General features: G+C 40.2%; 1 protein-coding gene across 1 annotated transcript in view; it reads right to left on the bottom strand.

The window, feature by feature from the left end:
• The window catches only part of NME8 (NME/NM23 family member 8), a 49,815-nt gene extending 27,954 nt beyond the window's left edge, over positions 1 to 21,861 (bottom strand). Inside the window, exons 1-9 of the mRNA XM_058523090.1 lie at positions 21,829 to 21,861; positions 21,693 to 21,750; positions 21,392 to 21,498; positions 17,042 to 17,113; positions 14,248 to 14,364; positions 8,427 to 8,493; positions 7,240 to 7,313; positions 4,891 to 4,983; positions 3,575 to 3,756 (exon numbers count right to left, since the gene is read on the bottom strand). Of these exons, the coding sequence (XP_058379073.1) occupies positions 3,575 to 3,756; positions 4,891 to 4,983; positions 7,240 to 7,313; positions 8,427 to 8,493; positions 14,248 to 14,364; positions 17,042 to 17,113; positions 21,392 to 21,498; positions 21,693 to 21,750; positions 21,829 to 21,861 (803 nt within the window). The remainder of the gene's footprint in view (positions 1 to 3,574; positions 3,757 to 4,890; positions 4,984 to 7,239; positions 7,314 to 8,426; positions 8,494 to 14,247; positions 14,365 to 17,041; positions 17,114 to 21,391; positions 21,499 to 21,692; positions 21,751 to 21,828) is intronic.
• Between the last annotated feature and the right edge of the window lie 964 nt (positions 21,862 to 22,825).

Consider the following 22,825-nt stretch of genomic DNA (forward strand, 5'->3'; position numbering starts at 1 on the left):
GTCTCATTCAGTAATTAGTATTTAAAATAATATTGTCATATAGAGGAGAGGGGTATTAAGAAAACTATCTGCTCTGGGTTTCAAATACATTAAGTACACCACTGCCTGTTCTTTCTGTTTGGAAACAGTGGAGAGTGTTTTCACCGGATATTCCCGTATCTGTGTTTTTTTGCATCAATCAAGGCTGGACCACTGTGGACACTTTCAATTGGCAGATACATGTGTTTCTCCATTCCACAGAATTGTTTTCCCCTATTATTTGTTGGATTACAGGTTGTCCATCTGCTCCTTCTCCTCTGTACGGAATTTCTCTTATTAGCACCTTGGTCTCCCGGTATATTCTCCAGATCGCTTACGTCAGCTCTCATGATGGCGGTCTCATTTTTTTCTGTACTTTGAGCTATTTCTTGCATCTGATTTTCCAAGTCGTTAATTCAAGTCTCAAATGACTATCACATCCTCTAATTCTCCATTGAATTTATAGTTCAAATTACAATTTTTATAATTCAAGTTTGAAAGCCTTTTTTATGTGTATGTAGCACTTAGATCTCGAGTATTATTCTATTTATTATTATTATTATTATTATTTTGTTTAAGTATTTTTCTGCCTCCAGCAGTTCTTTTTCACTAAGCTTGTGTTTTGATTTTTGAGTAGATCTTCCCTTCTCTGGCTGCTAGCCTTCCTTAGGTGGGTAGTCATTTTTCTTTGTTGGCTCATTGCTGGTTTTTGGTGTGTTAAGTGTTGGAAACCCTGTAGCTGGAAGGCAAAGTGGCCTCTAGGCTACAAGCCTGAGCTGTGGAAGCCAGCAGGCTGACATTCGCCTGCAGCAACAATTGGAAAAAGCCCTCAGAAAACTGGACTTCAAGGGCAGGGAATTCAGTAATCCTGCTCAGCTCCATCTTGGACTTTAGGAGTCAGAAAGGTCCAGTGAAGTCCAATATCAACTTCATCCTTGGGAATCACAAGTCTGTGTTTGTTCTTCCCAAGGTTGCTGGTTGTCTCCAGGTTCTTGCCTCCTGAGTCTGAGCTCAGGCTCTCCCCAAGCTCTCAGTGGAGAAAGCACCACACCACCCTCACCTTCTCTTTAGTTGGGGACCTAAACAGAGCTCCAGGCCTCACCTATGGTCAGCTGCTTATTAGTACAGTTTCCCTTGATTCAGGAGAGGCAAGAAACACCTGGAGATGGGAGCAGAGAGTAAAGGTATAGAATTCAGACTGCTCTAATCCCAGAAACACCTTTGAAGATTATTTTAGGAATTGTATCTATTATCTTTAACTTAAATGAGAATTTCATAAAAGAGAAAAGTAGCTCTCTATAGCCATGACATGTGTAGGGATAAATAGGTTACCAAGAATAGACACTTCCTAAGGACAGAGAAATACAATATATTATAGGAGGTAGGAACTGTCATCTTCACTGGGTCATAAAGATTTGAAGCTGAAAGGGACCTTAGAGGACATTTAATTTTTTCCCTATTTTTGCATCCCCAGTACTTGGCACATAGTAGGACTTTAATAAATATTAGATGGATGGAAAGATGCATAACAGAATGAATGAATGAGTGAAGACTCTGCCAGTAACTACCTATATGACTCTGGGCAATGTAGCTAACCAAACCACACCTTCCTCTTCTGCGCAATGACTGGAAAACAAAGACAAACGACATTGTCCTTTGAGTTCTTAACACACAGGCTGATTAAGGAGACAGACATGTAAACAGATAATATAGATAACGTGATAAAAGGCCATCATGAAGGAATCTGGAATCTAGATGAAAAATGTGAGTGTCTGTTTCCTGTTTTCCTGGTTCTCTCTCCCTCCTTCCAGCCATTGGATTAAATGTGACGTCGTTGGTATGGAGAAATTTTTCCCACGCCTTGTGGGTTCACAAACTGTGAGCATTTTTCTCTGCAGGGATAACCAAGCTGACAAAGACCTGGGGCTCTATGCCCAGGAAACAGCTCATGTTCACGGAAGGGAACACCTATCACTTCGAGTATAATTGCTCTGCTTTTAACTTCCCTTCTGCCTCACCTCTCATCCCCCACCATCCAAAGAGGAAGGTGAGGAGGCTTTGAGGTGGGGGCAGGGTCGCAATAAAGAGTAAAAGTGAACAGATGTGTAAATTACCCGTGAGAGTTTTTGTCCTTGATCTTTTAGGTTCTGGATCTACTTAAAAGATGGCAGGTGGGAGTGCACAGCACCTGGTCAGCCTACCTCCAGAACAAGAGCTGTGAAAAGTATTCCCCAAAAAACACGGGCCCCACTTCATGCTGCCTGCTTGCAGCCATTGCTTGGGATAAACATGGGCCTAAGGCAAATGGAATCTCTAAGTTTCATAGAAAATACAGCAGACATTGTCAAAGCAAGATTGACACATCTCACTCCAACCCCACCCCACCAATTGCCTCAATTGGTCATCTTATTCTGTGGGTATGGAACAATTGGAGACAACAGCTTCTCAAAGTTGGATGTAATGGAGACGTACCTGAACAACAGCACCAATGGAACACTGACATCTCTCATGCCAGGTACATTAATGAGTGTTCTACAGAACTTTTATTTTTAAATGGCTCAAAAATTTTGGAATGAAGTCTGGTATCTTTTTGAGCCCAACACTTCCCACCCAAAGCTTCCCTCTGCCTGCTGATAATCATTTCCCTTAAAATTCTGACAGTAAGTACTACTGTTTACAAAGCCCTTTGTCAGCAGTTGATTTACCTTATGAGTCCCTCTATCCCGGTCAAAACTTGGAATTAATGATATTGGGGTCTCCCAGCTACCTACAAAGTATGACATCGCTGGAACCAGCAGATGTAGCTACTCAAGATAAGCCACTACGATGCATTAATAAGACAAGGAAAGCTCTGGAGACTTCCAGACAGAAAATGCAATGGAGACAGGCTGCCCAGCAGGGGGAGACACATATCAGGAAGCCTTAAGACTCAGCTACTCTCAATATATTCCTGCTCACCCACCTTTCTTTCAGGCCCAGCTCTGACAACGCCTGTGCTAAACTCTGTATTTTCCGAGTCTTCAGAGAAACGAACGGCGCAAATGGCAGTGCATAAACCCAAAATTCTGCAAGTTACTTATGTTCATTTTCAAATATTTTAAAACTCAATAACAAAAATATACAACTATTTAGTTGTCAGCAATTTATAACCACCAACTGCCTTAAGTAAACGGGCAGAGTATGCTTGATGTCTTTAGGACAGAGGGAAGTGGAGGTGGAATATGGTGAAATGGGAGAGAAGACAGGGTTGGGAGAGATTATGCATGGTCCCTATCTACCCCTGGAGCCCCAGGCCACGAGTGGTGCGCCCAGCTTTAGAAAGACAAACAGGGAAAATTCTTCCCTTTCTAATCTTCTTGATACAAACTTTCAGGGCAATCCCAGCTTTGCTGAATATACAGTATTTTAGATTGACTGGAAGAAATACTTGTGGCTTCAACATAAAAATGTTTGTCTTTCGATTTTGAGATATTTGGTCATTATTTTTATTATTGGACACTACACTTCATTACCTACTAACACACTGTAAATGATACATTTTCTGGTCTCAAGCTACCTGTCCCGTTTCGTCTTCCTCACTGTGGCTATCTCATGTTGATCCTCAGATGATTCTCTAGGTTCAATCTCAGGATTAGGTTCAGTTTCTTCCTGGGGAGGCTGTTGTTCATTTCCTTGAGATACAACTAGAATATGGCTTAGGCTACTTGTCATAAAAGAGACAAAATCTTCAAAATCAGGCTAAAAAATAAAATGATAAACCGTTTACTTCTGGCTCCTGAAATGCATAGACCAAAATAGCAGCCACTACCCAAGTCAAGTGACATCTTCCCCTCCATGATCATGGGCAAGGGAAGGTTATTCTTGTAATCCTCCTGTTATAAACAAATCTTTAAAGGATAGAAGTTCACAGCTAGAAAGGATTGATCTTACAGATAGTCTAATAACTATTCTCAAACTTTAGGATGCTTCCAAATCATCTGGTAGGCTTGTTAAAACACCGATTCCTCGAGTCCAATCCCAGAGTTTATGATTCAATAGGTTTAGAGTGGGGCCTAGGAATTGGATTTTCTCAAAACTTCCCAGGACGTGCTGATGTAGCTGGTCCAACCCTTTCCTTTTACATGTGTGGAAGCTGGGGCCAAGAGAGACGGTTTGAGCGGTGCTGTTAGTTTTACAAAGTGCTGTCCGGTAGAACTTGCTGTGACAACAAACATGGTCTTCTGTGTTCTCCAATACATGTAACCACATGCAGCTATTGAGCAGTTGAAATGTGGCTAGTGCAACTAAGACTCTAGATTTTTCAGTTAATTTAATTTTCATGAATTTAAATTCAAATGGCCACATGCATCTGATAGCTACCATATTGGACAGCTCATTTCTAGAAGCTATGTCTCCTGACCCAGAAGCCAGTGTACTCTCCAATACACAACATTGCCTTTATTATATTTCCCCAGGCAAAAGGGAATTTAAGAAATAGCTTGAGAGAAAGGCCGTTAGGTAAAAAGGATTAAAGCTTGCCTGTGAAGTTTAAGACAAGGAGTCTTAACCTGGGATAAAAATCTATAGGAAAGGCCTGGATATTCACTTCCAGAGGGCTGTTGCAGAGAGTCTAAGAGGACATAACATAACAAGGTCTTCATTCCAACAAAACACAGTCAGACCACCCACTTTTGCTCGGCTGCCATTATTTCTACTGGAGATTTCTCCATAGTGGCCATCTTTGTCATTACCATGGTATGGAGACCCACAGGACATTTGGAGCTGATTTGCTTGGTCAGACTTATTCATTTGCTTTTCTATAATGAGGATGTAAAACTTACTGGAATCCACTATATCTGAAAACACAGTATTGTTTTTTTTCAACTTTCTTACCTGGTCTGCTATTCGACTATAGAAGTCCCTTACTTGTTCTTCAGTGAGCACTCTCTTATCCTCTGCTTCTATGACAAATCCTGCCTTGATAATCTTCAATGAGAGAGTAACGTTAGATCCAGACGTGTTATGGGACCACATGTAAAACAAGTCAAGGACATTCGTTTCCTGGGCTTAGCAAACCACCCAGATTTGAATACATTTCAAGTAAAGACCTCAGCACGATCCATAGGGCACTAGGTTTGAAGAAGCTTAAAAATATATCTACAAAGAAGGCCCTTTAATGCCCCCTGGTATTTAAGTTTTCAAGGCTTGAACCAGAGACTCTGCAATATTTCTATTATTTAAGTGAATTCCTTCAAAATGTGAAAAAAGTAACTGAATTCCAAGGAAAGATATAACAGCTTTCTGAATCATTTGCAAGGACATAAATTTACAAGCACTTCTTAAACATCTATTTTCAAAATTGTTTAACTTTCTTTTTTTTAACGCTTTACTTTGTAAGACCACAACTCATAATCTAATCTATCTTACTCTTATAGTAACAAAAATATCCAAATGATAGAGAAGGATAGGATTTAAGATTTAGCTATGCTTTACTTGTCTTAAAGAAAGTTAAATTTATTGATAAATTTAGTTTGCATGTCACTCAAGTATAATAAAATGTAACAAATAGAAGTTTTGAGGTGAATATGACAAGTCCCATGAGGTACTAAACAATTAAATATAAGTGTAATCTGCATTCAAAGCAACTCAGTAATTACATTAAATGATACCAATCATTTGAGCTCACTTTGGTTTGTGAGGCCACGACCAGGTACGTCCTCCTACTCTGAAAGCAGACACCGCACTGGTTCTATTGGCTTTGCGGATGTTGCAGAGCATTGCTCATGTCGTAGCGACCCCTCTCCTAACTGACATTCCAATATGAACACTTTCTAAATACTCAAATCATGTCTTTGTTAAGTTACTTAGTGCCTGACAACAGAAAATAAAATCCAAGCAAAATTTAAACTTAATAACTTCTCCTTTACTATAGTTGAAAAATGCAGTGTGCCCATTTTCAAAACATTCTTTATTTTTTCTGTCCTGTTTGTTATGTAGCCTTTCACTGTATTCCAGAGAGGTGAGGTACTTAGTAGATAGTCATAATTTACATCTCTGAAATGTCATTTACTATGTCAAAACAGAAAAAGTAAGATGAACTGATGATTAATAGTATTGCCTCAACTAAAAAAACTATATAATTTTGAAAATCTTCACTATCATAGCCATTAAACCATACTCAAATAAGGCACAGTAAACCATTGGTATGTAATATTATTTTTGAATACTTTATAAGGGATAAGCAATATATAGGGGACTGGGGTACAGTTTGGTGTCCCCCCCAACACACACCCCAGAATCTGATCTGGGGAAAAAAGGCTATTTTTATAGAGTGATATCAATTAAATCAACTCATAATTGGAAGAGAGAGTACACGTACCATGACCCGTGGACCATCTACTTTACTGTAGTTTAATCAATGATAGTGCCACTGTAGCTACAGGAAGAATGCACGAGAAGTTCATCAAGAGAGCTCAACCCCTCCTCACCTAGCTCCCTGAGGGATCTCTGCTAGAGCACATGCAACATTCTTTCACATTTCAATAGAATCTTGTTATTTCAACACAAAGTCATTGTTCAGGCGTCAGCAAGCTACAGCCAGCAGGCAAAATCTGGCCCACCACCGGTTTTTGGAAAAAAAAGCTTATTGGCACACAGCCACGCCCATTTGTTTACATACCGTCTGCTGCTCCTTTCTCGATATGATGGCAGAGTCAAGCAGTCGCGACAGATCGTATGCCCCACAAACCTGAAAATAGTTACTATCTGGCCCTTTACGGGAAAGGTCCGTTGACCTTTGGATGAAAATGCAATTTTCTTCTAAAAAAATTTTTATTTTGGCTCTAAAGCAAAACATAAAATGCTTCCTTAAGCTATCATGCATCTGAAAAGGACCGTACATTTGTGACAACATACAGGGAATGAAGCAAGCCAATATGCGCTTATAACAAATTTGCATTGCTAATAACTAAACACGAAGAACATCTGTTACAATTCAATATAAGAACTACAATTTTTATTATTTACATCTGATGCTGGTAGAGCAGAGTTATTTAAATAAGGATGCTTGAGTACTTCTAGCATTTGTAAAGACAAGACGTTCAAAGCCTTTAGAGGTACCTAGCACCAAAAAAGTTTATTATGTTCTATTTTACTCTAAATGATAAGCTTGTCTCTAAGTTGACAACTAAGGGGTTGTTATTTTGCAATTAATTTAAACCACTGCTGGGAAATATTACTTACTTTTTCTTTAATTTCTATATCTTTTCTAGTAATCACAGCATCAGGTTTGATAATAGCAATACTGTATAGTTGCTCTAGGAAAAAAAATAGGAGAATTTCATTTTGGGGAAACAAAGTCTAGATAATGAGGGATTGGCAAGTAGAAATGTAAACTACTAGTGTCCAGTGAATTTTTGTCCATTGACAGCTTTGCTCCTGTTATGGCATTTCAACTACCAGTTTCTACTTAGAATCCAAGCGCAGTTCCTGTACTTGCATGCAGGAGAAACATTCACAAGAGTTTGTAGTCAACAGGCCCCCCCAAAAATGTATGAGTGGGTGGGCTCTCGTTATTTTAATACAATTCACATGCAATAGAATCCTACCCATGATCCATTCAGCTCAGCATCACTGGTGAGTGGAGGTACCATGCAAGCAAACATTATAAACTGATGGATTTACCATCTATGGATTTATCCACATTTATCCACACATTCTGATGATGAGTTTTTAGTGCAAGATAGCTCACTGAGCACGCTGTTCGCCTCTGCTCCCTCTGGAGTATGGACACACACTCACACACCCACACAGAAAATCCAGTGAAGGCAGGAAATTGTTAACCGTAAAGTAAACCGGGAGTGTGGGTCATCAAGGAAGAAATTATTTTCACAAGTTTTTGGAAGATGATGAAGGATGAAATAAGAGGAAGCTGCTGTCCAGATTAGTCACAGGGGACAGAAGCCCCTCAGAGACCAAAGGGAAGGCATGGGGAGCAAAAGAGGTTGCTTTTTTTTTTTTGAGGAAGATTGGCCCTGAGCTAACATCTGTTGCCAATCTTCTTTTTCTTTTTTCTCCCCAAAGACCCAGTACATAGTTGTATATCCTAGTTGTAGGTCCTTCTAGCTCTTCTATGTGGGACGCCACCCTAGCATGGCCTGACCAGCAATGAGTAGGTCTGCACCCAGGATCCGAACTGGCCAACCCCAGGCCAACGAAGCAGAACTTGCAAACTTAACCGCTACACCACCAGGCCGGCCCCAAGAGGTTGCTTTTTAATAGCTGAGTCTACTATTGACAAATCACTATTTATCTTACCAGCCTCTTAATTAGCATTGATGTCGTTACCAGCATTTTGCTACTGCAAGTGATACTGTAATGAACATCCCTGTACACAAATCCCTTGGCATTACCTTAGTAAATTTACTTACCAACACGTTCATAGGGTGCTTCCCCAGCATCTTCTGAATCTGAGTCTACAAGTGCAATTTCATGATACTATGGAAGAGAAAGGCAAATAAAACAGTTCTATTTTTTATCATAGTGAAAGAGTTTTTAGAAATTTTGTTTCTAATAAATATTTATAATCCAAAGGATAGAAGATAAAGTGAAAATGTGCCTGCAGTTATCTAACACTACTTTTCCTAAGCTTTCCTCTGAAATAAAATAAGGAATATTTAAAACAGGTGGGATGAGGAGACTATCTGAAATAATGTATGCATGCTATATGGAAAATAGTTAAAACAAAAAATCTTAAAACTTAAGAAGAGTACACAGAATAAAATAAGAAAGAAGCAGAGATTAGCAAGTAAGAAAGCAATAAACACATAATTATCATGTTAAAGATCCAAAAGGCATTCGAAAAGTTTCAAGATCCATGCCTGACCATTACTCTTAGTAAATTAGGAACAGAAAGATACCTCCTTAACTCATAAAAAATGTCTTGCTCAAAACAATAGCCAATTTCCTACTACATAGTAAAACACTAGGAAGAACGGGGCAGGGGTGGGTCTTAATTTCTTAGGAAGCCCTGGAAGCGCTTCTGTGATGCTGTGAACTGCCTAAAAGGTGTATATATTTACATATGTACATTTTTTGGCAAGAGAATACATGACTTCAGATTCTCAATGGAATAAAGACCCAAAAGTGTTTGGAAATAACTATACTGAAAGCACGCGCTCTTATTATAATCAGAAATAAGATAATTATACCGGCTATAACCTCAAATTGACCGACTTTGTATTTGCTGGACCTGCTCTGGCCAATAGGGCAGCACTTACCACTAAGGCTATCTGAGCACTTGAAATGCGGTCACACCAAATTAAGATGCGCTGTAAGTGAAAAATACACAGCACATTCCAAAGATTTTGTATGAAAAAATGAATGTTGCATACCTTATTTTTCATGTTGAGTACATCTTTAAATGGGAATATTTTGAATATACTGGATTAAATAAAAGATGTTTTTTAAAATTAATTTCAACTGTTTCTTTTTTACTGTCTGTAATGTGACTCGTAGAATATTTTGAATTATGCATGTGGCTCACATCGTGGCTTCTATTTTATTACTATGGGACAGGGCTATGCTAGACAAGGCAATTAGATAAGAAAGCTAAATAACAAGTGTGCAGCAAAACGGAATAATGTAACATAAACGTAAGATATTAATACATGTCATATATCTCTGTTATTAATTAAAACAGGATATCATTCTGCAAGAACAGCAAGGACAACGAGAACCACAACAATCAAACCATGGAACAGAGCACACATAGAGAAAGCTGGATAGAACATCGCAAGTAAAAGAATATGTTTAGGAGTCACTCTGCCTGACTTCAAATTCTGGTTTCACCACCCACTAGCTGCCTGTTTCTGGGGAAATGACTTAAATGTATTTAAGCTTTAACTTATCATTTGTCTCATAAGATTTCTTGAGGTTCCAGTTCAAGATGGCAACATAGGAGGCTCCTGAACTCACCTCCTCCCACATACACACCAAATCTACGGCTACATACAGTACAATTCCCTCTGAAAGAGATCCAGAAAATAGCTGAGTGCCTCCTACACATTAGGCAAATGAGGAAAAACCCATACTGAAATGCGTAGAAGAGGTTGAGACACAATCTTGTCATAAACTCCACTCCTGGCACAGCGATATACAATCCAGAGGGAACTCACAACTCCCAGGGTCTCCATGAGTGAAGGGTTTGGACCCAACATCTAGTACCCCAAATTTTAAGACTTCCAACTAAGAGATGGGGCCCCAAAATGCCTTGCTCTGAAAGCCAACTGGGACTTGGGAGACTGTAGTAAACAAATAATTCTTAACAGGCTTGTGAGGACTTGCTGTGGCGATCCTCCCAGGGCTCAGTGCACAGGCAGCAGACCCAAACACCCAGTTTTTCCCAAAAAGAGGCCTATTTGGAAATTTTAAAGCTATAGCCTGAGGGTCTGGCTCCTACTTTAACACAGATCTAGGGGCCAACTGCAATCCTCTCCTGAGAGGGGGAGGCCAGCAGGTGCCATCTTCATGTTCTCCCTCTGCCCTGCTCCAGGTGGCCGGTAGCTCCCTGGAGGGACCTGCTGCACATGTCTGGCACCACAGCTTTTGCAGCTGCTGCCCAGCGGATGAACCTCTTGGTTGCCTGGCTCTGGTGGCCAGCAGATCTTGCATTCACAGATCTCACAGGACTGTCGCAAACAATGAAACAGTTCTTGACTGGCTACCCTCCTCAGGGCACAGCAGAGAGGCATGGGCCAGAGGCACCCAACTCCTATTCCCTGAGGGAATCCTATTTGCATGTCTTGGGGGCTGCAGCCTGAGGGTCAGGTTTCTAGTTTGACGCACATCTAGGGGCCAACTGCAATCTTTTCCAGAAACCAGAGAGGCTGTCAGGCACCATCTTTGCGCTCTCCCCCTGCCTGGCTCCAAGTCACCGGTGTCCATGAGAAGATAGACTGAGCGCATATCCGGCACCCTGGCTCTTGTGGCTGCTGGCCAGAGGACATATCTCTTGATAGCTTGGCTCTGGCAGCCAGCAGGGATAATGTTCACGGGTTCAGCAGAACCAGCAATTGATAAACCACCCAGACAGAAAATCAATAAGGAAACATTGGACTGAAACTACATAGTAGACCTGATGGACTTAACAGACATTTACAGAATATTCCATCCAAAAGCAGCAGAATACACATTCTTCTCAGTGCACATGGAACAATCTCCAGGACAGATCATATGTTAGGCCAAATTAAGCATCTTTTCTGACCACAATGGTATGAAACTAGAAATCAACTACCAAGAAGAAAATTGGAAAATTCACAAATATATGGAGATTAAACAACATGCTACTGAACAACCAATGGGTCAAAGAAGAAATCAAAAGAGAAATCAAAAAATACCCTGAGACAAATGAAAATGGAAATACAACATACCAAAACTTATGAGATGCAACAAAAGAATTCTAAGAGGGAAGTTGATAGCAATAAATGCCTACATTAAGAACAAAGAGGGGCTGGCCCGGCAGCACAGGTGGTTGGGTGCGCACGCTCTGCTGCGGTGGCCCAGGGTTTGCCAGTTCGGATCCCGGGCATGCACCGACGCACCGCTTCGCAAGCCATGCTGTGGCGACGTCCCATATAAAGTGGAGGAAGATGGGCATGGATGTTAGCCCAGGACCAGTCTTCCTCAGCAAAAAAAGAGGAGGATTGGCAGATGTTAGCACAGGGCTGATCTTCCTCACACCCACACACACAAAAAAGAACAAAGAAAGATCTCAAATAAACAACCTAACTTTATATTTCAAAAAACTAGAAAAAGAAGAACAAATGAAGCCAAAGTTAGTAGATGAAGGAAATAACAAAGATCAGAGCAGAAATAAATAAAATAGAGACTAAAAAGACAATAGAAAAAATTAATGAAACTAAGAGCTGGCTTTTTGAAAAAATAAGCAAAACAGACAAACTGTTAGCTAGACTCTGAAGAAAAAGAGAGAGAGGACTCAAATGAATAAAACTGGAAATGAAAGAGGAAACTTTACAACAGATACCAGAAATAAAAAGGATCTTAAGAGACTACTATGACCAACTATGAAATCACCATCTCGAAAAGTTGTCTGCACCCTCATGTTCACTGCAGCATTATTTACAACAGCCATGATATGGAAACAACCTAAATGTCCGTCAATGGATGAATGGATGAAGAACATGTGGTATACATATACAATGGAATATTATTCATCCATAAAAAAGAAGGAAATCTTGCCATTTGTGACAACATGGATAGACTTCAAGGGCATTATGCTAAGTGAAACAAGTCAGACAGAGAAAGACAAACACTGTATGATATTACTTATATGTGGAATCTAAAAAAACTGAACTCCTAGATACAGAAAACAGAATGGTGGTTGCCAAAGGTGGAGAAAGCAGAGTGGGGGAATTGGGTAAAGGTGTTCAAAAGGTACAAACTTCTAGTTATAAGATAAATAAGTTCTGGAGGTGTAACATACAGCATGAGGACTACATGTAATAATACTGTATTGTATATTTCAAAGTTGCTAAGAGAGTAGATCTTAAAAGTTCTCATTACCAGAAAAAAATTTTACCTATGCGAGGTGACAGGTATTTACTAAATTTAGTGTGGTAATCATTTCACAATATATACACATGTCAAATCATTATGTTGAACACCTTAAACTAATACCATGTTATTTACCAATTATATCTCGATAAAACCGGGGGAGGAGGATTTCTGTAAGGATTAAATGAGGATATCTGTTTGAAAATCCTAGCAAACAGTAAGTTTTCAATAATTCCTGGCTATTATAATTTTCAAAAACAAGTAGGGGAAGTGGAAAGAGGGATGGAGAGAGACAGATAGAAAGGAAGGGAGAAAATTCCCTGAAAAACAAGAAAACCTGAAAATGTAAAGAAAAATGTCCTTGGATGAGAAAAATCACTATTACAAATGTAAATTCTCCATATTTGTCATTTGTCAGTTTTCTGTCAAAATGTTCTTTTTCCTAATGCTCATAAAGTGCTTGGTACACACCATGGGTATCAGCACAGTGACACAGCGCGAGCATTTCTCCAAGTTTTCTGCTTTCTTTTTACATTTTAGGGGGCACTTCAAAGTTTTAAATTACCAAATCTATCAATTTTTCCTTTTTTGATATCTCCTTTTTGTGTTATGCTTACAAGGCCTTCCCCAACCTATGAAAACATAAATGTTTGCCAGTGTTTTCTTCTAATACTTTTATGCTCTGTTTCTTCACATTCAGCTCAATTCATCTGTAATTTATTTATGTATATATTTATGTATATTATGTATATATGAGGACATGATACAACTCTCTTATACAAATAGTTAAACCAATGTTCCTAAGCCTGTTTATTGAATTTTTTATCCTTTCCTGATTTAAATTGACCCTTTATGGGTATTATGGCAAATACTTATACAGGCTTGAGCCTATACCATCTAATTATTTCTCTTTTTTCAATATTTCTTGGCTAGTCTCTACTTTTTGTTTCTTAAAGTCATACTTTCCCTTTTTTGTTGTTGTTTGTTTTGTGTGTGCGTGCACATGTGTGTGTTTCAATAACACCAGTTGCTCCTGTTTATCTGCCTGTATTTCTGATTACTATGTGGCTTACTTTCTTATACTATTACGTTCATACCTCCAAATGCTTTATGGTTCATTTCTTAATTTTAAAATATTTTCTTTCTTATTACTTAGGTAATAATAACATTACACAGGTAATACACCACACACATACACAGGATCTTACTCTAAGTATCCTATTAAAGTGTACTCTTTTTTTTTTCATTCATCAATCTATCTTGGTCCTCTTTCCATATCAATAAATACAGAGCTAGAACACACTAAATAATATTCCACTGTATGGATTTATATAATTTATGACATAAATTACAGACATTTTATGTAATCTGGTCACTGTTGCTAGGTATTTAGGTTGATTCCAAATTTTTAATAATATAGACAACACTGCAATAAGCATCTTTTTTTGCATTTGTCTCATTATTTTCTTAGGGAAAATTACTGGTGCGTAATTGCTCAGTCAAAGGATACATGTCTTTTTAAGGCCTGTGATTCATGTTGTCAAAATACTTTCCAGAAAGGTTGCACCACTTAGACACTTAGAGAGTTATAAAATTAGGAAAATACCTTAAGGAGAACAACAAAAAAGACACAATGCATTTCTTAAAAATAAAATAATCAGTAATCCAAAGTATTACCTGAGGGCGAACCATTTCACCTGCTGCAATTTTCCTCTCCTCATTGATCAAGTTGATAATTTTTTGATTAACAAGTGGTGCATTTGCACCCTTAATCATTGCAACAATTTTGCCATTCTATAAGGGAAAAGAAAACACGAAGGAAACTTTCATTTTCAGGATAATTCAAGAATTAACATTTCAACTGGACTGTCATCCCACCCTGCCCCACACCCACACCAATCCTTTCTTAGCTACTGTAATTATCCAATTTAAAATAAGGTATTGGTGATGTGAAGTAGGTCTCAATTTGGTCAACACAGCTCTCTGAGTTCCACCTCCAATTTGTCTGTCCTCCTATGACCAAAGGCAAAGCATCTCTGCGTGACATTCCAGTGGTTCTGTATAGGCCTCCCAACTTTACCTTCCCTAAGTATTTTTGCTACTATGCCCTCTTTGTCCACCTTTCAACACATATTTACTAAAACCTGTTTACTGGCACAGTACTAGGCATGATGGTATGGAATAATAGACCTGGTACCTGACCTAATTAAATTACAAAAAAAACCCACAAACAGATACATGTGAAATAACCACCATGACAGATACCACCAAGGGAGGTACACAGCGTTGGGAACATCTACAAGAGTTTGTCCTGGTCAAGGAGATCAGCAAAGGTACTTATCAACATCAGGAAGGGATTCTTGGTTTAAAATATGAAGGCTAAGGGGCCAGCCCCATGGCCAAGTGGTTCAAGTTCCACACACTCTGCTTCAGCGGCCTGGGTTTCTGGGTTCGGATCCTGGGTGTGGACCTCCTCCACTCACCAGCCATGCTGTGGAGGCGTCCCACATGCAAGATAGAGTAAGACTGGAACAGATGTTAGCTCAGGGCTAATCTTCCTCAAGCCAAAAAAAAAAATAGGAAGATTGGCAATGAAGGTTAGCTCAGCGTCCTCACCAAAAAAAAAAAATAAAATTGAAAGATGAGTAAGAGATCACTAGACAAAATTGAGAAGAAAGGGCATTCTAGGCAAAAGGAATAGAGATGCAAGGGTCCTAAGGCTGGAAGGGAATATGGCAGATCAGAAGACCGCAGAGACAGTGAAAGGATGCCTGGTATGAGATGAAACTCAACAGCTAGGGGGAGCCAGACCGTGCAGAGCCTTGTAAGCCACGGAAAGATGCAGCCTGTATCCTAAGCGCAGTGGGAAGACTTTGGAATGTTTAACCAGAGCAGCGACCACAATTAGAACTGTTGTTTGTAAAGATCATTTCACCTACTATGTGGAAAAAGGGTTCAACCGAAGAAGGAGAAGATGTTTGTATACAAACTGGGAGCTATTGTAGAGGTGAAGATGAGCGAGATGGTTACTCAGCCTATGGCAGTGGCGATGGAGATGGGAACAACGGAAAGAAGAGAGAGAAAGACTTGGGTGAGAGAAATTGACAGGTTCAAGGTCTGGTGTGGATTGGGCGTGACGTAAAGAGAAGTCACTAAGATGACTTCTGTTTCTGTTGGGAAACTGGATAAATTAAGATGTATTCACCAAATGAGGCAGATGGTCCATTTAAGGAGGATGGGCATGGGTCTGCTGATCAGACCTGATAACTTGGCAGGGTGGTGGCTGTCCCAGAGCTCCAGACTCTGCACGGTGGTCCACCTCCCCAGTGTTCCTTCCTCAGTTCCATGCTCCTAACTGCTACTGCTGCTGGAGTCTCCTCATTGTTCCATTAGTCCACGAAGCCCACTTCTGCCCCTGCTTAGTTACTCATTCTGGTTCCCTAAACTACGTCTAGGTCAGGGGTCAGCAAACTATGACCCAACACAGAGACTACATTTTCACAAGGCTGAATATACTTATTATCTGGCCCTTTACAGAAAAAGCTAGCTGACTACTCATCTAAACCATCAAATCCTACATATCCAACTTAGAGCAAGATCTGTAATGCAATTTTTTAATTCAAGGAACCCAGTAATTCAATCCTTTGAAATAGTTGCAAGAGTATTGTTTAACAGAATCAAAAAGGTATATGCAAGAAGTACTTTTTAATAATTATTTCTAATACCAAAAATGATAATCAAAGTATCCAGCAGTAGACAAACAGCCCAATCCCTCTCCATGAAGCCTTTCCTTCCCATCCCAAATCTCTAGCTCTGCAGGAGCTATACCCTGTGTCATACAAGTTAGCATCGAACTGTATACTTTCCTTTTAGAAAATACACTTATTATGCTTTTCTGATTATTAAAGTTATATGCTCTTCACAGAATATTTGGAAATGATAGAAAAGTATAAAGAAGACAGCATAAATTATGCATCCTTCCCCCACACATAGAAAACTACTATTAACAATTTGATGAATAGTCTTCATGCCTTCCTTCTGGGTATTTGTAAATACAGAGATAAAAGCAATAGATATTGCAAAATAGTGATCATACAGATATTTCCTTATATTGGTATGCATGACTATTTATAACCAATTCTCTCCTACTGAGTATCTAAGAAATTTCTAATTTTTCAGTCCTGTAAATAATAATTCATCATAAAATCTCTGATTATTTCCTTAGGAAAGGTAAATACCATCTCATTTTTCTTTCCCCTCATCAGCTCACTATGTGGTAGTCTACTCTCAACCCATCATGAGCTCCTAGAAGTCAAGTTACAAAATATATTAACAGACAAGCAAAGATAAGGCAAAAAATTCTACAATTACTATTCTCAAAAAGTTCCGTGGTAATTTTACAATACTACTTGCTCTTCAACTGTAAATTGGAATCTGATAATACATTTGAGATGATAAATATTATACTTACAACACTAAAGAGAAAAACAGGTTCACATTTATCTCTAAATGGCTGCAAAGTCACAATGCTGTCAGCTTCTGCCTGAAAAAAACATAAATATTTCATATAATAATAAAGGAAAGTATATCCAAGTCATTCGATACACTATGTTCAAAAAACACAGAGATCCGTAATTGTTATTTTTATGTTGACTACAACGTTTTCTGAGTATGTATAGTTTTAAGGACCAAATTGCATCTACTGGCAATTCAGGCCCTGCATCATTTGGCCTCAACCTTACTTCTCACAGTTCTCCTTCGTGGTACCCAATCTGCAGCCAAATCCATCTCCTTGTAATTTGCTACCACAACCCGCTCTTTCCTTCCTTGTTACCTGTTCTTGCCCTTCCTTTTCCAACCCAGCTCAAGGGTCCTCCCTCCAAGAAGTCTGTCTTGCTCCCTCCTGCTGCAAATCATATTGCGCTCCACAGAGCCCTTACTGCACCTCTCCCAGGGCGCCTGCTGTCCCTCTCAACATTGTACCACTGTTACATTGGCCTGTGTCATCTCCTTTGTGAGAAGGAGAGCTCTGTGCACAGAGAGATGATGCTGCATATTCCCCTCTGAATGTCACCCCTCTTCGTGCATCAACCACAGGGCCACACATAAGAAGGAGCTGATCAAACACTTCTTGAATGAACTGCTTGTCAAATGTCAAAGTCTTTGATTTTTATGTTTCTAATTTTCTTAACGTTTTCTCACAAATTTCAAGATGTCCTAACACATCCTTCAGGCCACCTGTCAGAATGAGATCGTTGGTAGGGTCTTCTCTAAGAGTTGGTTTTTGCAACCTAAAGCGATTGTTTAAACTGGGATTTCTGGGGCCGGCCCCGTGGCTTAGTGGGTAAGTGCGGGCACTCCGCTACTGGCGGCCCGGGTTCGGATCCCAGGCGTGCACCGATGCACCGCTTCTCCGCCCATGCTGAGGCAGCGTCCCATGTACAGCAACTAGAAGGATGTGCAACTATGACATACAACTATCTACTAGGGGTTTGGGGAAAAAAAAAAAGGAGGAGGATTGGCCATAGATGTTAGCTCAGAGCTGGTCTTCCTCAGCAAAAAAAAAAAAAAGAAGAGGATTAGCATGGATGTTAACTCAGGGCTGATATTCCTCACAAAAAAAAAAAAAAAAAAAAAAACTGGGATTTCTGGAGGTTCCTCAAGCCCTGTGAAGAAGTTAAGCGAAGGTCCTTCAGCCTGTGTCAGCTGGAGGGGTTGTGTTATAATCTTTTTTTAACACAGTGGATTCTACATCATTTTCCTTCTTGTAAGTTTCTACTGCTTTCAAAAAAAAAAGGAAGAGGCTGACAAGAACAAATCTATAATATTAAAGGACAGAAGTCAAAGATTATATTTAAAAGTAGTTTAGGTATCATAGTTACAAGGCTTATATTCTAATAAAGTATTAATTAAAACATTTAATAATAAAAGAACTAAAATAACATTTACTGAATTTTTATGTGTATAGATACAATGTTAGTACACGTCTTCATGTATTTTAAAAGAGAATATAACAGAAGAAATTTTATACTGACCATTCAGCTTAGGAGGATTTCAATAAGTAATCAATTTCATAGGTGTTAATTTTGGACTTTAATTAACAAGTTCAAAAAGGATCCCTCTCCTTGGTTAACTGCAGGTAGCAAAATATCCAGCAGAGGGCGCCCCTCCATTGCTCCCAAAGGAGGTTTGGAGACAATTTTTTTCACCCTTTCTGAGCAGGTCATAGCAGAAAAACAGCATCAGTCTATGTGAATGTTCTATTGTTGAGCGTGCTCAAAAATAACACAAGAGAAACCACTAAGGGACAATGCTCAAATTTTTTTGTTGTTAAATTCAACAAATGCTAGTATTATGAATAGGACATATATTTTGGAAAGACTTTACTAGCACTTCTCAGTGGGCTAAATACAGTAATAGAATTGACTCCTTGTGGAGTAGGTTGAGGAGGACACAGTCAGAAGCCTCTGGGGTTGGGGGGAAGCACTGTTAAGACCTGTATCTTCACACAGCTCTGAGCCATGCTGACATGGAAGCCCAACAAACTATGGGGTCTAATTCTCCTTCCATACCTCAGCCTCTACCACTGTGCCAACCCACACACACACCCAGGTTTGTTTCTACCCAGACTCTATAAACAAGGAGGTATTTAATGACTCTAAACCATCTAGGAACACAGCATCAAGTCACACTTTCTCAGTGTCTAAGGACTTCTTGCCTTGCTCTCTTATGCCCAAGTCCCCTTCCAGATAGCCAGACAGGTGAGCAGGGAGCCTGCCTTGTCAGTCTCTCCCCATTGAACTCAATTTCCTTTTAGACACTGGGGTATTCCCATGGGCCCTAGCCCATGAATGTGCATCCTACCACTTCCAGACAAGCTTCCCTAATGCCAACTGTCAGGATGCAAAGAATTTTCCGACCCTTAATTCTCCGTGATCCATTTGCCAGCTGTTAGATCTTTCTTGTATTGTCTTTTTTTTACTTCTTCCACCAACCCCTTGTCCACTGCATGTGGAAATCTCCTTTAGGCCCCATTCTCTGTCTCCTGAACTTAGTTTTTCCTCCCTGCCAAGAATCAAATCTCGAATCGCATTTCAGCTCCATGTAGGTGGTTCTGACCCCTCAGAGTGAAGAAGGCTGTTCTGGAATGCTGCCCTTTAAGAAACTACAAGACCCTTATTTCGGAAGACAATGTCAACCTCCGGACAAAAAGATTTAACAATTATACATAGCCACTTACTCTCTTGAAGAGAAAAAATATTAAGAGGTGAGTTTCTAAGCTTTAGAGTGCTTATTTGTATCCTTGAACTAAGAAAAAGAAATCCTATAAAGAGTGTATCTGCAGAAGGGCATGGACAGTCAAACCCAAGTTAAGGTCAGTAAGCAAACTCATCCCAAGGTCTGGGCTGGGAAGGTCACAGAAGGCCTGGACACATGAGAACATGCAGTGGGTTGAGGTTTCATGTTTGCATCAGGGACTATGCATTTTAGGTATAAGGAGTAAAGGTATGTAATAAGTTATTTGCTTGTGCATCTTAGGTCTAGCTGGTTTGGATGTATTTCTGTCCAAGAGAAGTAGAATGTGAGCCATGTATACATTTTTAAATTCTCTAGTAACCACATTTAAAAACTAAAAAGAAACAAGTGAAAATAATGTAATAATATATTTTACTTAATCCAATGTATCCAAAATATGATCATTTCAACATTACCAACGTAAAAAATTATTAATGAGATATTTCACGTTCTTTTTTTCACACAAGTCTTCCAAATCTAGTGTATATTTTACCTTTAAAGTCTATCTCAATTTGTAGGCTACATTTTCATCAGAAACAATTGATCTTTAATTAGATTTCATAAAATTTATGGTCAAAAAAGTAGATTCACAGGGGCCGGCCCGGTGGCGCAAGCGGTTGGGTGCACGCACTCCGCTGCGGCGGCCCGGGGTTCGCTGGTTCGGATCCCGGGCGCGCACCGACGCACTGCTTGGCAAGCCATGCTGTGGCGGCGTCCCATATAAAGTGGAGGAAGATGGGCACGGATGTTAGCCCAGGGCCGTCTTCCTCAGCAAAAAAAGAGGAGGATTGGCGGATGTTAGCACAGGGCTGATCTCCTCACAAAAAAAAAAAAGTAGATTCACATACCCAAGTTGTCCCAAACAACTTTAAAAGTTTTACAATTTCTGAATTATTAGTTTTTAAATTTAAATTTAAATTAATTAACATTAAAAATTCAGTTCCTCAGTCACACTAGCCACATTTCAGGTGCTCAAAAGCCACTCCTGCCTAGTGGCCACCATGTTAAACAACAAAGCTCTAAGCAGTTGATAACTTGAGGTGGATAAACTGAATAACCAATGCAAGAAGTCCAATGAGTTTGGCTGCAATATTTTAATCGCTTGTCACATCTGGGTGGTAAGTAAGTAAGGGGAAAATCACTACCATTGGAAGATTGGTAACTGGGTAAATGCCCAGAGTCCTACCAACACTGTCCAGTAAACAGCATTTGCTGCCCTTATTCTGAGAGACACACGCTGAACACATGATCAGGTGAAAAGAAACAGGTCAACAGACAGATATCCATTTGTATACTTTTCTAATATTCACAACCATGGTAAATAACCTCAACATTATAGGAATGGGATAAAAATGATGTTCATTCTCAGATCCCATAGCACTCAATATATAATAAAATTGCCAAGTAAACATTGTCTACTTTGAAGAGTTGACAGGTTGTTTAAATTAAGACAATCGTTAAAGAGAATACTTAAACACTTAAAGTAACAAGAAAATAATAGTTTTAATGGAAATAAAATCCTTACTACAACAAAATGCAGAATTTCATCCTCGTTTAGCTCATTTTTCAATTTTCTGAATAAAGTTTGCATTGCTTTGCAAGGTCCACACCAGGCTTGGTAAACATCAATCACTAGAAGATGATAATATTTATGAAAGGACAGAGTCAAAGAATCTGGAACAGCAGCTTATCCCAGTGCTGGGGCAGGGCCAAGGGTCAAGATGTAGCAGGGTTTATGCTGGAAGCAGGGAGTCATGCCCTGTGTTGGGGGCCACGGGTGCCCTGGCCAGAACTCTGGATGGCTGGACAACAGGGAGCCCCAGTACCTGTCAGGCCTTTGTTCTGCAACATCTCATCCCACAGGCTTTGACTGTTGATGACTGCCTGCAAAAAGGAAGGCGCTGTAAAAGATCTTCAAGTGTCAACGCACTGAATGAAGAACTGTTGATATGTCATGCCCACCTGTAACTGGATTTCTCGCTTTTTGCTTGCCATTTAGCCACTAGCACATGAAAAAGAGAAGAATAGAAAAAATTTAAGAGGAAATTTAAATAATATTCTTCTCTTTACGCATTTAAGCAGCATTTTAACCGACTGTAGAAATTTTCCTTCGGCAACATTGGGTTATGCACTCTCTCCTTTTCTGGAGAGAGAGGAGCCCATGTTACTGAAGGCTCTATGTTAAATGCTTACAGCAGCCGCTGTCTTACTCTCCCAATAATCCTGAAGCAAGGTAAGAACGTTAGGAGACAGTTTCTTAAAATAGTTGTGTTTGTTTTCCTGAACTATTATGCAGCGTTCTCTCTATTTTCATTCGCACACGTGTTAACTGTCTATGAACATGCTCATGGATCTCTCTCTTGGGTCCCTCTCCAAGGAGATTCAATTTTTAAACCAAGGCCACGAGTATATTCTGGGGCACAACATAAACTTTCCACAGCTGTTAAGTCAGGGAGGCCCAATGCCCTATTCAATGGTGTCAAGGACGTTTAGAGTGTGGGTCTGGCTGCTGTGTGAGAGCAGACGCTAGTACGAAACGGAGTGACCGCGACAACAAGACTACAACCCAGCAAAGAGTGTTGGAGTCTCCAACAAGCCTTACACAGAACAGATCCTCCTCTAAGCTAGACGGGACGTTTGAAGAACAGGAACGAACAACCCCAAGGAGCTAAGTCAGCCCCCTTGCCGAGCGAGGCCCGTGGCCGTGGCGGGGTGAGCTCCGCCACGTCCGAGTACCCGGGGCGCCGGGCAGGCCGGGCCGAGGGTGGCCGGGCCCCGCTGCGCTTTGCTGCCGGGACGGCCCGCGCAGGGCTGGGGCGCCAACGTCCGCGGCGCCCCTCCTGCCGCCCGCGCGCCCTGGCCTCCAACCCCGAAGGCCGCCTCGAGGCTCCCCGCCCCCGGCCGCGCAGACCTGGGCAGCGGTTACAAGAGCAGCTGGCCCCGAAAATCGTCCACCTCT

Source organism: Diceros bicornis, chromosome 3 (genome assembly GCF_020826845.1).
Source record: "Diceros bicornis minor isolate mBicDic1 chromosome 3, mDicBic1.mat.cur, whole genome shotgun sequence".
In the NCBI taxonomy this organism is placed as follows: domain Eukaryota; kingdom Metazoa; phylum Chordata; class Mammalia; order Perissodactyla; family Rhinocerotidae; genus Diceros; species Diceros bicornis.